Genomic DNA, 17,571 nt, shown 5'->3' with positions numbered 1-17,571 from the left:
ACAAAAGTAGATTTTAGGAAACTATATTTGCTATCTACTGAAGGCAAAGTATATCTGTTTAAATTGTTTTTTTTTAATAATAAGTATGTGGGTGAGATAGGTTTTCGTGATATTGCATTTAGCTACAGTACGATATTTTTCGCCATTATGTTACTAGCTTGCTATGTTTACACGATGTGTGTTGACAATAACATTTATTTGGGCGTGTAACGATTTTGTAAGGTTAGTTTGTATGTCATCAGGTTAGTGTTTGGTGTACATTAAACTAGCAGAAATGCATTATATATTTATTTTCACTGCATTTTTAATTGTAATTTTTACACACATTCCAGAAGGTAACTTTTTTGTTTAAGTATTTTTTTATTGATTATATTATAATTATGTAAGATTATTAAATCATTGATTGTGATACAATCTTTACTCTATTGATTTATAAATGTAGTTTTTATTTCATCAACATATCTATTTTTCCTTTATTTTAGTAAATAATACCATTTTCGCGTGTTTTATATATATGCTTAATGTAAAAACACCTTCATAAATTATGAGTCATCTTAATAATTTGTGATTAATCTTGAATTATTGTATAATTTATATATTATTTAAAATGATTATTTTCTTTTTTAAAGAAAAATGTTAATGTACAAAATGTATTTTTTCACAACAGAAAAGTATACGTTAGTTTGGAATTATATTAAGATAATATATATATATATATATATATATATATATATATATATATATATATAAAGATCCTTGGTATTTCTTATGGCTGAGACTATTGTATAGTACCAGAAATGCAAAAGGAAGATATAATTCTTTCTTCATTAATGTATTGTGGTAACTGTACATCCTTAAGGTGAACTTAGTGAAGTTGTCATTTGTTAAATTTTTTCTTCACTTAAATGGGCTATTAAAATTAATGTAGCTTTGGCACCTATATTACATTCTGGACCCAAACTGAGAAGAAATCTTTTTCATTACTTTCATAAAAGTTACACTTTAAAATAACACACTTTTAAATTAATTTTTTTTGTTGTTCACTTTATAAATAATTTTTTCCTAAATTTTCCCCACAGGTACAGATGGTAGTACCTGAATGGTGAGCATAGCATTATTTAAAATCAAAATTTTGTATTCAAAATGTGATAATTTTGGTATTTAAATCTTATTTTGGTAATCATCATCAATAAAAAATCCCCTTCTGATAGCTGGGCCCAAATTTTTAAAAAATCAGAATTTTATTCAATCTTTTTGATTTCAGCATTTACAAAACTAATTTTTTGTGAATATTACCATTATTAAAAGAATATTTTAATGTGGCTAAACTGTGCAAGAACATATGACTTAGGTTTTTTTTATTTGTAGAATGTTTTGGAATTGTATTTTTTTTTAAATTTTGTTTTACTTTTTTTATTTTATTATTTTTTTTACAAAATTGTACAATTTTATTAATCTATTTTACATTTTTTTAGAATTTCTTTTGATTTTACAACCTTGTAGAATTTTCACAATTTCAGTTTGAGTATATTTAACATTGTAGTGCCTTATTATGAACATTAAAAAATTTGGTTACCAAAAACTTTTTATAATTGTGTTACTACATTTTGTTACTGTTTTATAAAAAGAGTACATTAGTTTATTATAGAAATAATTTACTTAAGCATTAGCCTGTTGACCATAACCATAATGATCCTGTAACTTTGAAAATATTTCTAAGTTACAGGATCATTAATATATTTTACATATTAAAAATATAAGCATTATTGTTTATAACCAGTCTTAACCAAATTTAACCTAAGCTCACTTCACTCGCTAACCTCGACTAATTAACAATAATGTTTTGATTATTTAAATAAATAATTGCAATAAATACTGAATTTATTATTTAAATATTCAAAACATTACTGCGTTAATTAGTCAAGGTTAGCGAGTGTAGGTTAAGTTTGGTTAAATTATATTTATAAACCCACCGGGTTGGTCTAGCAGTGAATGCATCTTCCCAAATCCGCTGATTTGGAATTCGAGAGTTCTAGAGTTCAAGTTCTAGTAAAGTCAGTTATTTGTATACAGATTTAAATACTAGATTGTGGATACCGGTGTTCTTGGTGGTTGGGTTTCAATTAACCACACATCTTAGAAACGGTTGAACTGAGACTGTACAAGACTACCCTCATATATATCATGCTCATTCATCCTCTTAAGTAATACCTCCGAGAATAGTAATTCTCGGAGGCTAAACAGGAAAAAAAGAAAAATTTATAAAGTAAATAAATATAAATGGTTATAAAAATGGTAATATAATAGTTATATCAGGTGATATTAACAAAAACCTAAAAGTTTGCATTTTATTGGTTGACAGGCTAATATGTAAGTACCAAAAATAATTGTCAGACCTGTAATGTATGGATTGAAAAAGCTGTGCAAGATGTATAACTTGACTGGCATAGCCAGGAAAGTCATGTAATACTTTGCCAGCTTTATTTTTTTAACAATTACACATGCATTATAAGACGGACGGATAACTACTTTACTTCACATATTCACTAGTAAGTATGATGAGAGATGCTTATTATGCTTGGTAATGAGTTTGTACTTTTTAAGAATAACTTGAGACATATTTCATTGTCATAATCTAAGTTTATGGCACTCAACTTATACTTATACTTGCACACATGTATTTATACATTGTTGTGTAGAAGGTAATACAAATATTAATAACTGTAAATTGATATTATTATTAATAATTTGTATTAAATTAATAAAATTTTAATAATGTTATAATTTAAAACAAGTTGTAATAAATTTTTTTGAAAAATTTTATATAATATAACTAATGCAGACGATTAAGACTTCTTTAAAAGACGTTATATTTAGTTATTATGAAGTTATACTCCAGCCATCCAAGATTTTATATGATAAAATAAGTGTGAATTGAATAAACATTTTAATATAATTAGTATTTTATAATATATTTTAAATATCACATCAGATCAGTTGGTGTGCTAATACACTGGTAAAAGAAAGGAATTTCTCATGAATAGTCTGGATGGATCAAGGGCATAAAACCTTGATTAGAGGAAATTCACAAAATACACAGTTTATAAAATCAAATATAGAAGTGTTTAAAAATTCATATAGATAATTTCAAATATAAACAAATCAGAAAGTAATAAATTAAAAATGTGAAGATTGCAAATAAATAAAATAACTAGAAAAAAACAACAGTTTTGAAGATGTTAATGGAAATTGAGTACATACTGTATGTATATTAAAAGAGATGTAAAAAATGTAGGGTTTTGTAAATTTTCTTAATTAGTATTATTAAACGATTTATCAGTAGAATAATCTATAAAAGAAAATCTTTTAATTTTATTTTAAGTAAATTTGTAGGAAGCAACTGCAATTTATTAGCAGCAACTGCAATAAGAATAATAAGTAACCAAAGTCTAGCAAATGAAAGAATACAGATGAACTGAAACTGTAATAATCTATCAGTAAATCATCATAAAAGAAGCAATATATGCCAGATCAAAGCTTATACTTTTCTAAATTAGTTTATAAAGAACTTACTCAAACAACAATAAAAGCGACATTTACATCCCCAAGAAAAGCTTGGAAAACATGATTTTTTTTTGGCCTTTCTTCTGTTTACACTATTTCTAGCCTCTAGAACTTTGATAAAAAAATATTTATAGAATGTCTGCATATGTTAAAAATATTGGACTTCTATTTTGACTCTCGTCAAATACAGGGTTTTTTTATCCAATATTTTAGCAATGGTGGGCTTTTAAAAAAATTGTTACTTCCATACTCTGTTGCTGTAAAATAATTCTTTCACCTAATTCATAGGCTTATCTCAGTGAAGTTAAAAAGATTATCATGATTCCACTTTTAGCTGTATTTGTTTTAATTCAGAATTGTTTTTTAAAGATTACCTATAATACATTATCGATTTTATCAACTTAATATTTATTTTTTGTTCAGACAGTTATAATAACTTCTGTTAAATTGCAGGTATTGCTATTCAGTGCTACCAGTGTTCTTCTGCTGAAGATGGTAAAGGAGAAGATAACTGTGGGGCGTATGATAAATTCCATAAGGAACGTCATATTGCTGTTGAATGCAGCAGTGATGAATCTGTGACACCTGGCACATTTTGTATGAAATTAACACAACAGGGACCTAGAGGATTTATCTGTAAGCTGAGTTTCAATGTTATTTATTTTATTTATTATCTAACTTCTATTTAGTCTTAAAAATTCCATTATATGTAAATTTTTTTTTAAAGTGGATGATAATTTATTTGATCATCAGTACAATAATAATTTATTTTATCAGTACAATAGTTAAATACTTGCCTTCCAGTCAGATCAAGAGTACTGATTGAATTTTAATATTTTTAGTTTTATCCCCCAAGCTATCATTGATTTTGGGTTATATTTAATGATTTTCTGGGGTTGAATCTTTGGTGAAACAAACTTTGTGTATATTATTACTTCTTGAGCAAGGAACACTATACCTTTAGGTCTTAACTAAATTAAGTTGTACTGTAACTCTGGAGGTTATAATAATACTCTGGAATTATGTAATGTAGTAATGCTAAATAAATATTATATAACTCACTCAGTAGTTTGATTTTCATTTATCACATATTTTAAAATGTTGCAACAGTTGTGCTATATAATAATGTTGCATAAGAAAGTGTATCGGTAACTAAATATAAGTTTATTTGCAGATCTGTTCTATCCATAATAGTGTTTGATTGATCTGATAATGTTTTGATGAACTGCTATAAAATGCAGTAATAATTGCTTATGTGGTCACTTGAAACTTTAACTGAAGTTATAATGTATTACAGATAACTATATATCTGTCTCCAAGCAGCAGTCTACTTAGTCATACAGTGACACTTCATAAACACTGATACTGCTCAAACATTCATCATGTATGCACCTAATATGGTTTCATTCTGTTTGATTTACAGCTACTTTGCAGAGTATGTTGTGTTAGATAATAAATATGCTAAGGAAGTATGTGAATCATTCAGATAACTTATATTAAGTGTATAGCGATTTGAAAGATGAGTGATAAAGTTTGAGTCTACTTGTTAAAAAATTATATTTTTATTGTACACTGAGAGAGTAAGCTAAGAATTGGGCTATCATATCGGCTGGTCAGCTTTTGTGAAATAAACACTTCTCGGCTCAGAAGCTTTGTTACCCAATGTAGTAGCATGAATCACAAGATCATTAGTCGCACTTCTGAGTTACAAAAATTAAAGGAATATTGTAAATAGAAAAATACAGTAAAATACCTGAATTAGCCATCTGCTATCTGGCCAATATTTCACAGTTATGGTGTAATATAGCCTTCAACACATGTAACTGCACTAATTATATTGAAAGATAAAGCAGCTACTGAAGTTCAAGATGAGGAGCAAGGTGAATCTACTTTTGAAGCATGTACATGTTCATGTAAACCTCATCTTATAACTCAAGGTGAACTAAATGTTCTTATGTAAATGCTCTTTGACGTCTAAAAAACAGGCTGAGTATTTTGGTTCTAGACTGAAAGGTTGGATTCTCCTTCAGAATGATAAAGTGTATTTCTTTTGTAACAGCCAGGAACTGTTTCAAGATTTCTATTCTGAAGAAAGTGATTTAGTTTATTGCATCAATATTTTCATTATGGATAGATGTACATAGTTATATATATATATATATAAAATATCAGACTGGAAACTATTAATTGATTCTTTGAAAACTAAGTTTGAAGCAGTTTTTTGCACAGTGGGAACAAATTTCCTTCTGTATCATTGGTTTATGCAGCTAACGTCAAAGAAACCAAGGAAAACGTTAGAATCCTGTTGGAAAAATTCATTGTAAAAAATATTGTTAAGCTGAATTTTGCAACTTAAAAGTCACTGTTTTGATTTATGGGTGTTGAATAACTGCCGCCTTGGTGAAGTACCTCGGTTAAGTTGAATTATTCATGTAGTTGATTATGTGCAGTTCAGTTATTTAAATAAAAAGCTCTGAACTAATTTTGAATAGATATTGTATTTGTTATAGTTTTTGTCTTAATATTAATATATTCACAAATATATTAGTGATGAATGGAGCTATGCAAGACAATGTGAGTCTTCAAGTGATGGAACAAGACTGCGTGATTCTAATGTGGAGCTGGCTTATATAATATAGATGGAGCCAAGTGAAATGTCAGGAGCTGTGTGTATCGTACAGAGCCGAGTGAATCATGTGGAGCCAAATGAACTGTCAGTAGCTGTGTCTCAGCAATGGATTTATAGTTCACCTGTACTAAATTCTGTTGTTTTGTGTGCAAGTGGAACAGAAGCCACAAGAAATATCATTTCATCAAGATGGAATGGCCAAATTATGAATCATTTATGTCTGGGTAGTAAAATATTGTACATCCCTCGCAAATCAACTCTGATGTGATTCTTCTACCTCCATTTCATGCAAATTTAGGCTTTTCAAAAACTGTTAAGATGATGAATAAAAATATTGCTTAGTTTCATTATTTGAAGGAAAAATTTTTTTGTGTTAGTGATGCTTAAATTAAGGAAGGCATTTTTGTACCCCTCAAATAAGGGATTTAAGGATGTAAAATTTGAAGATCTATTGAGCCAATTTGCAAAATTAGCATGAAGGTCATTCAAAAGTGTTGTAAAAAACATTTATGGAAACTTAAAGCCCCAATCTGCTGTGAGATTGTGGATGAATGTTATAATCATAGCAAGATATTGGGTGTAATGTGCTCCTCAAAATTAATTTCTTGGGTCCTACCTAAATTCCTGCCTAGACAATCTTGGTGCCAGTCATGAACAATGTAATGTTCCCACCAAAGAATCACTGTCATGTAAAAGAGGTATAAACAGGGATAGTGACCTGCAAGAATGCTTGCTAATTACTGTTGGGCATTGAACCGGGATGTTCCAGTTGTCAAACACAGAAGGAAAACAACTACCATCCCTGTTATTTTCTATGTAGAAAATCTAGCCTTCAGAAATATAGTTTCATTCATCTTGTTCTTTCATGTATTTTTTATTGTTGTCTATATTTTGATACATCTAGGAAAACAGTTACAGTTGAAAAGATAATATTCTGCAATCTGAAGCTGCAATTCCTCATATACTGTTGAAATTAAGTGAATCTCAAAAAAATACAAAGTGCATTAGGAACTTTGTCACTCATATTTGTAAAACATAGCAGTGCAGTGCAGTGGTAGATATGGTTTAGTGTATGTAAGTCTGTTTTTCCATTATGAGTTCCCTCCCTTAACCTCTCAGGTTAAGGGATGAATCTATCTGGGATGAATAGTATTGGAATGTGGTGGTGCAGCTATATGGCTACATAGTCATCTAACTATAGGGGAAGTACTCAGATGGATGGTAGAAGGTGGTGGCCCAGGCATATCCTGAGACTTTTCTTAGTGTATTTAATACATATTTACAAGAGGGTGTGCTTCCTTGGAGGTGGAGGTGGCAGGACCTTGTCCTGATTCCCAAGCTGGGCAGGAACTTTGTGCTTCCAGCCAGCCCGATACAGGCCCTTATCAATGATAGATGCTATTGGTAAGATATTGGAGAGGTTACTCCAACAGAGGTTGTCTGGTGTGGTGGAGGAGGCGGGAGGACTGCTTGACATGCAATTTGGTTTCTGCAGATCTAGATATGCGCTGGATGCTGTTATGAAAGTGTATTCCCTGGTGGAAGGGATAATGGTGAGCCAATGGGGAACTGCAGGGGTAGAATGTGTGTCCTGGTTGCACTTGATGTGAGGAACGCATTTAATTGCGTTTCTCCTGGTGCGATCAGGCGTGCTATGGATTGCTTTGGTGTTCCAGTGTATATGAAAAGATATGCTCATATCTCAGAGACAGGAATATTGTGTGTGAGGTGGATGGTGGAGTTCTGGAGTGAGGAGTAAGCAGAGGGGTCCCCCAAAGGTCAGTCCTTGGGCTGACTCTATGGAATGTTACATATGACAGTGTATTTTATGTTTCTCTGCCCTGTAAAGTGGATATTATGGGCTATGCGGACAATCTTGCTTTAGTTGTGGAGGCTGATACTCTTAGGGAAGCCAAAGATAAAATACGCGAGTTTTATCAGGCGGTGGCTGACTGGATGAACAAAGTAGGATTAAGTATATATCTTCTGGTTGCATTATGGGTCAGAATGCGTGAATCTGGTGGCTTGACTCCTGTGGATAGGAAGATGGTGAAGGCGGCAATTGAGGAGGACATGGCAGGAGAGTTGTGAACAGGGGACGAAGGGTAGGTGGACCCACAGGATAATTTGTTATACTAGCAGATGGATTGCGAGAACCCATGGCTTGGATTTTTACATCACTCTGATGCTGATGGGCCATGGGGGCTTCAGGGCGTAGATATGTCATTTTGGACGGAAACTTGCCCTGATTGCGGAACAGAAGAAATGGCCAGGCATGTTTTCTTTGAGTGTCCCCACTTCATTATGGAGAGAGGCGAAATGCTTGAACTCCTGGGTACGACAGTTTTATTCCTGCCTGAGGGGCTTATGGACTTCATGCTGGCCAAAGAAGAGCACTGGCTTGCTGTGGCCAGCTATTCCAGAATAATCATTGAGAGGCTTCAAATGGTGGAAGAAACGAGGAAAGTTGACAGGCCTGAGAGCTCTGGTGTGAAGAACAGGGCTGTGGGCAAGTGTCTACGGAGTCTCCCGACCGTGTAGGAGTTGATTGGATGAGGTGAACCAGCGGTCATTCTAATGCTCGGAGCAGGAAGGTAAGCTCTGCTTTCTAAAACAATTAAAAAAAAAAAGGAGTAAGAAAAAAAAGGAAAAGAAAAGTTAAAGTACTCCTGGGTGTGAAGGTTGTGTTTCTGCCCAAGGGACATGCTAACCAAAGAATTCCAGGCTAACCAAAGAAGAGTTCTGGTTAATATGACTTAGTCCATATGGAGATGCTCCAGACAGAGGAAGAAGCAAAAAAGCAGATGGGTGCCTGAGAGCTCTGGTGCAGAGGACAGGGCTGTGGGTGAGTGTCTGGGGGGCCTCCCCCCCAGTGTCTGTGGGGGATCTCACCTGGATGTGGTGAACCCATGGTCACAATCCAGTGCAGGAAGGTAAGCTCCCTCTTTCTGAAGTAATGCCACACAGTAGTTTCCAGAAAGGGGAAGGACTATCAGAGGTGAAGGTTTAGTCGGTAGGGTGCAGGCACATATGCGCACTCGATAACATTTTGCGGAATGTGTTAGTGAGTCCAACACTTTTTACATAAATTGTATTCCTCCCCTCTAAAAAAAAAGGTTTCTTTGAATATTTCTCTTTTTTATATTTATTTATCATCATACAGACACCATTACAAGCATTATGATTGTCATAACATCATTCATAAAACTAGTACAGTATACTAAAAAATAAACCAACAGTAATAAATTTATAAAATAATATAAATTTCATAATAAAATAAATCAAACTAAGAACAGAAACAGCGCAAGAGTTGCAACAGCACATATATTTCAATTAAAAAAAATTATGTTAGAGCACTAAAAATTCTTCAAAAGATTAAAAAGCTGCTGTAACAAGTTCATTTTTAAATTCCCTTTGAGGAGCCTCTTAATGCTTTCAATGACCTTGTTATAGGTTTTTAGAGCCCAGTAATTAGTAGGGTGTTTTTGTTGAGATAGCCTGAATTTAATAGTAGCAGACCACCATCACTTCTGGAAATGGTTGTCATACCAGTACTTAAACTTGGTAAAGACAAAGCAGGCCCCACAGGCTACTGCCCTTTCTCCTTGACAAGAATTTTGTGCAGATTGATGGGGAGAATGGTGAACCACAGGCATACGTGATATTTAGAGAAACATGTTTTTTTATCTCCAGAACATTGTGGTTTCCACCAAGGACAATCTTCCATTGGTCATGGGAAACAGCTATACAATAACTTTTTTGTTCCACTATCTTCTTTGACACTAGGAAGGCGTACAACATGGACTGGCGTCCAGGAACTGAAACCGAAGGATGCAGTTGTGCGAGCACAATTCTGTAATGTAATGCTTCAGAAGATAAACGATAACGTAGAGTTTGTTCACGAACTGTGGATGTCAGACGAAGCGCATTTCCACCTCAGTGGATTTGTTAACAAGCAAAATTTCAGATACTGGGCACAAGAAAATCCTACGCAGCTACACCAGCGTCCATTGCACAGCCAGAAAGTGACCTTGTGGTGTGCTATGTCATCTTACGGTGTTGTAGGCCCTTATTTTTTTGAGGATGACAACGGTCTTGCGATTACAGTGACGTCAGCTCGTTACGTAGCCGTGCTTGAAACCTTTGTTGTGGAACAACAAAGGTTTCAAGCATATTCTTAACACAGCCTGGTTTCAACAAGACGGAACAACATCACATACTGCACGAATATCGATGGCAGCTGTACGCCGATGGTTTGGACAACGTGTCATTTCACGAAATGGTGACATTAGATGGCCTCCCAGATCGCCTGATCTCTCAGCTTGCGATTACTTTTTGTGGGGTCACCTTAAAAGCAAAGTGTTCCACAGTAGATCTGCTACAACGGAAGAACTGAAGGCAAAGATCCGAGAAGCAATTGCAGAAATTCCAGTTGAGATGTTACGTCAAACCACGAACAATTTAACGAAGAGACTTCGTGAGTGTTTACGTAGAAGAGGAGGTCACCTGCAAGATGTCATCTTTAAAAAATAAACTAAAATGTATGTATCCTAAAATGGCAACACTTGTACTATTACATGAAATAAAATTCATTTTCTAAAAAAATTGTCATTAATGTTATTTAATTTTTTTAATTTCCCGTTTCTTTGAATCACCCTGTACTTCTCTTTAGTAAGGGTTTCCTAAATAACTGATATTTACATGTTCATGTTGGAGATTTTATATCGAAGAGTGTCACCTTGGAGAATAGTGTTTCAAGGAAGTGTAGGTGGCAAGTGCCACCTTGCTTGCTATAGCCATCAATAGTATTACAAATGTGTGCAGCTACCTGCTTCATATTCTTTATTTGTTGATCAGTTTGCTATATATATATATATATATATATATATATATATATATCACATCTTCAACAGCCACAGCTTAGAGACTACTCAGAATACTATATCTGGCCTTGAAGCTTGGTCCAAGGTTACTGGCTTCTCCTTCTCACCTAAGTAAACAAAATGTATAGTCGTCTCACCTATGAGACCCTTTTATTCAAGTCTTTCTCAATGGAGAGTCAATTACTATCTCTCCTGGTGTTAATTTTTGATGTTCGTCTTTTGATAGCTCTCTTATGTGGATCAAATACATAAAACAATTAAAAACAGAATGTTTCAAAATTCTAGGTATGCTGCAAGTCCTTACCAACACCAAGTGGGGAGCCGATCAGTCATGCATGTTGTCCTTTTTATTTTTCTTTAGTTAGGTCTTGTTTGGATTATGGTTACGTTGCCTACTCTTCAGCTTGTCATACCATGCTTAAGATACTGGAGGTTGTACACCATACTTTCCTTCATCTTGCTGTAGGTGCCTTTATACAAAGCACTGTCTCAAGCATACTTGTTGATTGTAGTGAGTCATCACTTTGGGATAAATAGAATCAGCTGCTAGCATCTTACTCTGTCTTAAAGAACAACCGAATCACCCAGCTTTTAAGTAGTCCTTGTGAACCCTTATTTACAACAGTATGAAGATCACCCAGTGTTTAATGTACCTTTTAAATTTTCAGTCAACTTTTCCCTGTTCATATCCTCTGTGGAGACTTGACTCCATGAATTTTAATATTGACCTTACCGTATGTAATAAAAGATCTAAAATTCCTACATCTTTCACCAAATGTTTTATGAATTTCTGTCCAAGACAAACGCAGATGTAATATTTGCTGTATCGTAGGCAAATGTTGAGAAGGTTTTAAACCAGGTATTGTTATTCCTACAGAATACTAATATATTTCATAAAATTTAATATTTACCATGCGACACCAAAGATCAATTTTTAAATCAGGTAATGTATTTGTGTTGCATATTTTATTCTACAACGAATGATTTTTATTATTTTGGTTTTAATTGTATTATTATTATTATAGTTTAAATTTTAGTTCTTTAATTTTTTGTTATCCAAGAAGGGACCCTTTACACTCCTCTTGGACTTCATTAATTTTTTTTTTTATGTTTGCGTTCTTTTTAAATAAATACATATTTTCTGATTCCAACTGTGATATTAGCTTTAAGTGAGTTTTTAGTTATAATTTAGGTGCGATATTAGTTGTAAGTTTTTGTTTTTTTATATTTTAGTTTTTTGTTATAATATGTTTGTTTTGGGTGATAATAACAAAAGTGTTTTTTTCATCCTCTCAAAAAAAAAATTATGAATATATAAAAGGAAATTTAATATGTTTATAAATAAAATAATTTATTAAGAAATAATAAAATAAAGTGTATCCACTTTTGGATAAAATTTGTTACTTGTGCAGTGGTTCACAATATAAACGAAAACAGCAATCTAAATATAATCTGAGTTGCAGACTTTCCAGCAAGTGCCAACTGATCAAGATAGGTAAAATATGTAATTAAATACATATATTTATGTACCAATTAGGATGACAGTGACAGCTGAAAGAAATTTGTTAGTTCGTCTTTTATTACTGCTGCTAGTGTTTTGCAACCTCAAAAACTTTCCATTTATTTTGTTGTCTGGAGTTATTTAAATTGATTTTTTTATGTTAACTTTAGTATTACAATTATTCATCAAAGAATAATTTTTATTTATATGTAGTTTGTTCATTTCTTATATGTACCAAATTATGGAAATTTTTACTTGTTTTTAAGTGACTTTTTCCATACTGAATTTGTCAAAATTTTATTTAAGAATCCAGTTTTTGTTGTAAAACTTAATTAGTAATTGACTTTTGTTTAATTTTTCGTATTGGTTATTTTGCAGGGGATGGCAGATGGCGTCAAGTTATTCGACGATGTGCATCTGTTGCAGAAACAGGCGTTACTGGTGTTTGTAACTGGGGGGTTATGGATAACGGCATATATTGGGAAGAATGTTACTGTTCAGAAGATGGTTGTAATTCTAGTAATGTATTTTCATACTCTCCTCTATTGTACCTTGCCTTAATTTTTGTTAGTGTTTATCAGTGTTTTTATAATTTTTGATTGGTGTAATGTAACCGAGGAAAAAATCTAATATGAAATTATTTTTAAATATTAGATATCACACAAAACTATTTATAAAAAGTACATATCTTTCTTAATAATTATCCTTTGTGATATATTGTATATTTATCAGAAAAAACTAGAAGTGCCTTTACTGTTGGTATTTTTTTGCCATTTTAAATAGAATACTTAAATAGTAAGTTGATCAAGTTTACAAAGATTATTACAATTACATTTTATAATTAATAGAACTGTCTTACCATCTTAATTACATGAATTGTTACGATATTATCTCTAAGCTGTGATTTTGTTGTAAACTATGTTTGATGATTACATGATTCTAGTTAAGCTGCGTTTCATCTAAAAAAAAACCTTGTAATCCTCAGCAGGAACTGATCTGTGAAATTAAGGTAAGACCAGTGCCGTCAAATAAATGTATAATACACTTCACGAATGAGTAAAAAGTCTAATCAATACTATTTATTAAATTATGTTCATTCAGATATGAATATAAAACAAAAAAAGATTGAATGTTAAGTAAACTGCATACCTCTTTCTTCTTTGCAGTGGCCATAACATTCATTTTGTAGTGTTTTACCCATTTCTAAAGCAATTATAAGGTACAACATACACGTTAACTATGTGAACACAGTAGACATACAAGGTTTTGGTGCTGAACTGATGTATGTGGTTTTATGTGTTTTACATTTTCATTTATAGAAAGCTCTGTACTGACAACAGACATACAAGTTATTTACCAAACTGTAGAGAATGAAATTCTGAATCAATTGATGTGCATAACTCATTTTCGACCAAAATCAGACTTATGAGGTTTTGAAAGTAAGCCATTGAACACAAAGGAATACAACAGTACATATCAATATATGTACTGTTGTATTCCATATTTATACTTGATCAAACAAATGAATAATATTAATCAAATACCTGTTTACAAAATAAAAACTTAAAAACAAATTTAATCAACAGTATACTTCATACTAATCAGTATACTTCCATAGATTAAGTTCAATGAGTTATTAAATATATGCATCAGTAATGTTTCATGAACTACTTAAATGAATAATAATTTTTTTCAAGATTATTTTTCATAAATAATCCAAGACTTTTGTAGTTTATTGCAGTGTATCATTTTATAACTCTTCCACGATTAAAATAATCATAGACTGATCATCATGAGTAGCAATTAGGATAACATCAGTATTGTCTAGAGGCAAAACAGTAAAAAAAATTCCCAAAAATAATTTTGGAATTTTATTTATAACATAAATTTTGTTGTCTGGACCTGAATGAGTTTTAGTTATACATTTAAACTCCACCACAATGCAAATTTTGCTTTTATGATCAGTAAATTTACTTATTTGATTATGTGTAACTGCTCAGATAAGTCTGTTTTTAGCTGATACTTAAACACATTCATTGAACTATACTGGAATCTGTTTGTAAAATATGTGAAACTGTTGCCTTAGGTGTAATAATTATGTAAAAAAAAGATTCCAGTATAGTTCAATAGTTTAGTTTTTACTTTAATGAACTCTAATAATATTTCTACAATTTTTTTTTAATAATATTTCCTTTTTTTAATGTCCAATGTAATTATGTAAGTTTGTATAATTAATATATATTGTACGTGTATTATTATAAATATGTGATAGTTATTGTAAGGATATTTTATTTTTATCTGTTTTTTTTTTTAAAATTAGTTAGTAGAATTGCATTCCATTTTTACAAAGTAAAAAAAAAAATATATATATATATAACTTTTTTTTATAATTAATTATATTTTATATTGTTCTGTATATTTTTTTATTGTTAATTTAAATATTTTATGTTTTTCAGTACGGTAAATATTATTTCTTATTTTATTTCATTGTGTTTTAAAAATATTTAAATTTTATTTAGAATCTTTTATAGATCTGTAATCTGTTAAAATTAAATTAATATGGTATTTGTACAGTTTTTTTTTACTGATAATTTTTATTCATAGTTTATAATTTTTATTGTTGTGTTATTATTTATGATATAGTCTAAGAGCCTTTTAAGTGAATTTTTAAAGCCTTTTTAAACACAAATTTTCTCTATAAGTATTCTAGTAATTATTATTTGTGAACTACAAAATAATGTAGAATTAATGTGGCTTGTACTCACAGGCTGATTTTTCACTTATTGTTCAATTTATTTTTGATTTGGCACGATTTAAAATCTACAGTTCCCTACTCTGCCAGTGAATTTTGTCTATGTTTCATTTATCTGATTTTTTTAATTAAAGTACGTTTGTAAATGTATGAGCAAGCATATACTATAAGAAGAATATAATACTAGATATATATTGTATTGATCCTACAGATTATTTAAGAGCAAAATATAATGTCTTCATTCAAATTATTTTTTATGAAAATAATAATAATATTGTTACTAAAATTATTCTTTTGTCAAGGTTATTATTTTTTAAATACACACTGAATGAATTTTGTTTATTTATAAATAGCTTATTGATATTTTGTAATTAATTTTATTTTTGGGAGGGGAGAAATTTAATGGAAATTTTTTTTTATTAATTCTTAATTACGTATGAATAAAAATTTTGATTGTATACATTTTCTGTTATCAAGTTATGGGACATTGGTCAATGGTTATGGACAATTGCCAAAAAAAAAAAAACAACTAATTAAAGATAACATTTTTCTGAGAAATATTATTATCATTATTATTACTTTTTTTTTACAAATTATATTATTTAACACTACTAATTTATTGAAAAATTAATTACTAAAATCTTATTTGAAATTTATTAAATGACCGAAATATTATATGGATGATAGATTGTTTGTAGAATGAATTAATTATAAACTACTGTTTTATAAATTTGGAAGAGGAAGTATGAAAAATTTAAGAATTATTTAGTTTATTTTAATGATTTTTTTTTTGAGGTATATAAAGCATTTTTTTTTTAGGTGTCATTGGTAATTCAAGCAGTTAGATTCAGCTGGATATGAAGTATAACTCAGTAAATAGAATAATTACACACTATTCAGTAAGAAAAAAGTTATTTTGTTTAAATGTAATCCTGCAGGTGTTTTAATTAAGTTTAAAATGCTGAATCTAAAAATGTTTTCAGTAGCTGTATATCATGTCATGATAAACAATTTATTTACTAATAATGCAAAGCATAATTAAATTCTGTAGTCTTATATATAATATTCATTTAAATTTGGCTAAATCAGCTAAATTGTTTTTTGTTGATTTTCCTTGATTTGTGATCTATTATAAATATGCTCTTTAAGTTTGGTATCATTGAATTTAAAACAAGTTTTTTTAAATTATGCAAATCTGATTCATCTTTGTGCCTTTGTATCATAGTTTTCCGATACAAAAGAAAAAAAAAATTAATCCACCTTGTAATCTAAGAGGTTATTCAACAACTTTCCAGATAATTGCAGTCTTGCTACTTGTGATCTTTATATATTATTACTATATTTTGTTTCATGAAAGCGTGCAGAAAACCAAAACATAACAGTATGATGATTCTTGCTTTATTTAATTTAGTGCAATCCATCTGTGAAAGAATTTAACATAAAAATGAAGTAAAAGTAACAGAAAATTGTGATATAAGGTTATATTTACCTTAAAAATATAAATTTTAAGAAAGTTTGCTACTGCTATATTAAAATTTCATCAAGTAAAACAGAAAAAAATATCTGTTACCTCAATGTAATTTCTTCAATACCCAATAAGGCTACTGTCTGCTGTACTATTATCATTTCCCAAATTAATCGCTATATCTTCAATATTGTTTTCACATAAACTGCCTGCTCACTTCTCATCCTTTTTTTCTTCTTTAATTATATGTTGATGCAATTTTTCCAAGCATGCACTACCAAGTTTTTTTTCATTTTGGAGAAAATATTTTCTGTTAACAATATTACTCTTCTACTTTATTACTTATAAATGTATTTAAATGCAAATTAATAATTATTATCTTTTATTTTAATGTTACTAGTACCATAAAAGCTATATGATAATCTTTGTTTATCTGATAAAAAATAATGTATTCGTATGTGTTAGTATATTTGTAATAAAAATGATCCGTCCATTTATTTGGAGTACAAAATCTTTTAAAAATTGTACACTGTTAATAAATAAAAGTGAATTAATATAAGTTTTTTATTATTTTATCACCTTTCGTCAGGAATATTTCATTTATGAAAATGGGAACTCTGACATACTTTTATTTTTATTCTTCATTGAACTAATAATTCATTTTAATTTCAGGCACAAGTATTATTTATTTTTAACAATTACCTATATAACAGTTTTTCTGACTGCACAGCGATTTTTATATTTTTGATTATGAGTAAACTGAAAGTTTACTCATAA

At 30.3% G+C, this 17,571-nt stretch overlaps 1 protein-coding gene across 1 annotated transcript; it reads left to right on the top strand.

Annotated features, from left to right (window-relative positions):
- Positions 1–188: 188 nt before the first annotated feature.
- LOC142332283 (UPAR/Ly6 domain-containing protein crok) lies at positions 189–17,347 on the top strand. Its single transcript, XM_075378659.1, has 3 exons — positions 189–335; positions 4,018–4,200; positions 12,956–17,347. The coding sequence occupies exons 1-3, from the start codon at positions 275–277 to the stop codon at positions 13,174–13,176; spliced, it is 465 nt and encodes a 154-aa protein (XP_075234774.1). The 5' UTR covers positions 189–274; the 3' UTR covers positions 13,177–17,347.
- Positions 17,348–17,571: the final 224 nt, after the last annotated feature.

This window comes from Lycorma delicatula, chromosome 1, assembly GCF_047948215.1.
Source record: "Lycorma delicatula isolate Av1 chromosome 1, ASM4794821v1, whole genome shotgun sequence".
NCBI classification, from domain to species: Eukaryota; Metazoa; Arthropoda; class Insecta; order Hemiptera; family Fulgoridae; genus Lycorma; species Lycorma delicatula.
The sequence above is the reverse complement of the archived record's forward strand: the minus strand, read 5'-3'. Positions and strand labels throughout refer to the sequence as shown.